The sequence below is a fragment of the Trichinella spiralis genome, assembly GCF_000181795.1.
Source record: "Trichinella spiralis strain ISS 195 chromosome Unknown Scfld3793, whole genome shotgun sequence".
In the NCBI taxonomy this organism is placed as follows: domain Eukaryota; kingdom Metazoa; phylum Nematoda; class Enoplea; order Trichinellida; family Trichinellidae; genus Trichinella; species Trichinella spiralis.
The window spans coordinates 2,785-6,037 of NW_003530732.1; the positions used below are offsets into that span (position 1 = coordinate 2,785).

At 32.1% G+C, this 3,253-nt stretch overlaps 2 protein-coding genes across 2 annotated transcripts; both read right to left on the bottom strand.

The window, feature by feature from the left end:
* Window positions 1-244: 244 nt before the first annotated feature.
* On the bottom strand, window positions 245-284 carry Tsp_12372 (conserved hypothetical protein; the record flags this gene model as incomplete). Its single annotated transcript, XM_003367724.1, has 1 exon — window positions 245-284. A coding segment is annotated over exon 1 (40 nt), but the record flags the coding sequence as incomplete, so codon positions are not given.
* A 304-nt stretch (window positions 285-588) lies between these two features.
* Tsp_12373 (conserved hypothetical protein) lies at window positions 589-1,246 on the bottom strand. The gene is made up of 3 exons (XM_003367725.1): window positions 1,201-1,246; window positions 652-1,176; window positions 589-599 (listed from the first exon to the last, which is right to left on the bottom strand). The coding sequence occupies exons 1-3, from the start codon at window positions 1,244-1,246 to the stop codon at window positions 589-591; spliced, it is 582 nt and encodes a 193-aa protein (XP_003367773.1).
* Window positions 1,247-3,253: the final 2,007 nt, after the last annotated feature.

Sequence of the window (3,253 nt, forward strand, 5' to 3'; positions counted from 1 at the left end):
TAAGTGCTAGTGTAATTGTTGGTTCAAAGTAGTAGAATCCTGTTTTGGTTGTTGCTAGGTTGTATGAGTCTTTAAGTATTATAATTATTAGTAGTGTTGTGCTTAAGCATACTTCGTAGGAAATGCTTTGGCTTATGGATCGGAGAGATCCGTAAGTGGCGTATTTTCTATTTGAAACTCAGCCTCTTAAAACAATTCCAAATCTTATAATGCCTATCAGAGTGATTGTGAATAGTAGGTTTACTTGAAAGCTGATTGGGTTGTATAGGAGTGGGAGTCCCCATCAGAAGAGTGTAAATAAGGTTAGGTTTATAATTGGTATTAGTAAGTAGAAGGTGGGGTTTAGTTTATTGGTTCTTTTCAACATTTTCCTCATTGTCTGATCATGATAATGAGAAAAGCGTTTCAAATCTCTCATTCTCTTTTCCAACAACTGCATCTGGACTAAAATTAAACAATGATAATAAACATTATCTTTATGAGCATCAAAATTTCCAAATCCATCTACAATATTCAAATTATCATGATCACTGTTATTTCCAAATAGAAAACATTTTTCAATTCTTTCATTGTAAAGTGAATTATTTGTCATAAGCATTCTGAAATTATCTTTTCCTTGCAGAAAACAATTTGCTAAATCTGTTCTTTTACGTAAAATATCCTTAGCCATATCTAAATATCGGGCAGCTAAATTGTTTTGTGCAAAAGTGATGTGAAAACTGCTCAGCTCGAGCAAGAAAACAAATTTGATATTATCGTCAAACCGGCCAGCATAATTAATCCATCCTCCTGGTGGGGTGCGTTTCTTTGTTGTAGATGTATGAAGGTAAAACCTCGGTCGTTTTAATAGCCGCTGCCAAATCATGGTTATTCGTAGTGCCCAGTAGTGGGCCGTATAAAAGTGTGTTTTGAAAAATGCAAAACAATCAATAAAGATAACTTTTGCAATTGCTAGCAATATCAAGTTGTTGCACTTGTAAAGAATCGGTTCCCCCTCGACGGACAACTCCGTCGATCGGAGATACCAATTTGTCTCGACTGAGGTTAATCTTCCAAAATCCCATTCAGCAGGCAAAGCTACATTCGATGGTCCAAGAAAGTTTTGCTGCATAAAATGCATAAAACAGCTTATTCCAAATTTGAAATAATGCAAGCGTTTTTCACGTCCTCTTTCAGCTGAGCAAATATTTTTCAAATTACCTTTTAAACATCCAAAACTGGAATATTCGTTAAATGGTAATGGCATTCTAAGTTTTTCCAGTTTTGATGGAAATTCAACTTTAGCCGCAAACGTCTGAAATAATTCGTCCATATTTACCTGAAATGTTCATTATGTATTTTAATAAAATTTAAAAACTTTTATATGTAATTTTTACACAGTACATTCAACTGACATTCACTTTTCCAACGTTTACAATCAAAACAGTCATACTTGTGAGATTTCTTCAATTTCCATATTTTGGATTATTTATATTTATCAGTATAAACGTTTAGCGTGATAATTAATGTTTTCATTGTAGAATGCTAGTGAAAAATTCAACATGAAATTATGACTTTCAAAACAAACAAAAAAGAAACGTATAAATACAAAACCGTTGGAAAGTATTTTATAATTTTTAATAAACTTCAAAAATTATTAAATGTAACATTGAAAAATAATATTATATCAGATAATTGTTAAGATTATACGGTCAGCCCTCAGCATTCGTGGATTTCAAAACTGGAAAAACATAAATCCTATTTTGTGCCCTAGTGTGCATGCATGCTGTGGATCTGCAGGTTCAGTGCAACGTTGTTTACGCTTATAAATTTCCACCCCATAACAGTAGCAATAACGACTTAATCAAACTGGGAGGCTAAATAAACGCTGCTTACGCTAAGATGAAAAAGATAAAAACATTCAGGGGAAGGGAAAGAGGCGCTGTGAATTGGAGATTGGCTTACGTCAGCAGGCGATTCCAGACACATGCCCAGACGGGTCAACTAGTCCAGATATGTCTGGAAGTGCAAAATTTCTGCTTTCGTGCTAGCATATTCAGCTTCAAGTGCAACACAGCGTGCGAATAACGCAACATTTCAATAAATACGTAATGAATGAAGTAAATTCTACATGTTTTTTGAAAGTCACAATGTTTTTTGAAAAACATGCGCCGAACAGTCCATCCACTACTGGCAATAATTTTGAGAATTATACATTCGATCAACCGAATAAAAAAATTATTACGAGATAAATAATTAGCATGCAAATTAGTAGACAGCTCCTGATATCCCTTTCAGCTTTCAGACAACTACGAAAAATTGATTACAAGGTGAATGTTCAGGGCCGACTGTATTAATAAATGATTTTGACTGTTACAATGCTTATAGTTATAACAGAAAATATTTTTCTTACCACCAGTTCCATGAGCAAGAAGATATTGGCAAGTTGGGTTGAAAACGAGCTTCAATGTATTTGTCTGTACATCAGCAGCTATAACAGTTTACTGTAATTGTGATTTTAAAGTTCACATATTTTTCTTTTTTCTGCTTTTCAAAATTTACTTTAAAAATGCTGCATTTAACACAATATTTTATTTTATTTTACTTTATTGTAAAATAACGGATTTAACTTTCAATCTTTCTCTACCAAGTAAAATGTTAATTCATCTATACGCAACATGAATCTGCAGCTTAATATCCAGTGATTAATAAATTTGTTGCGTGTTGGCATTTTGAAATAAATATTAATCATTATTAAAAATTATAATTATTATTTAGAAAATTTAAAGCGAAAAAATATTTGATCAGTATTAAAGGAATGGGAAATTGTTGTTTTTTATTTTATTATTGTTATTTTATTATTATTGCTAATGTAACATTATTTGTATCATTGTTTGCAATAATGTAATTTTAAAAATAAATAAGAAATATGGGGGAGGAACTATCACAATTGATTATTGCATCATTTAATAAGATATTACCTTTTGGAGAGCAGGTTATAAACAGACTGCATTTCCGGGAAGAAAGCAAATTTTTATATTGGGGGAATATGCTATTTTTGAAATAAAAATTTTGAAAATTTGTTGAGGAAAAAATGTTTTCCCCCAAAAAATGGACGTGGAAATTGGATTTTTAATTGACCAGAAAACATAAGGGAAACGACTATAAACGTATACGGGACTGTTCCTACTTGGATTCTTTCGCGGAAAAACTAAAAGAATTTTCATTTTGTTTAAAGATAGGGTAATGCGTCAACGCCTACGGGTCTATTTAT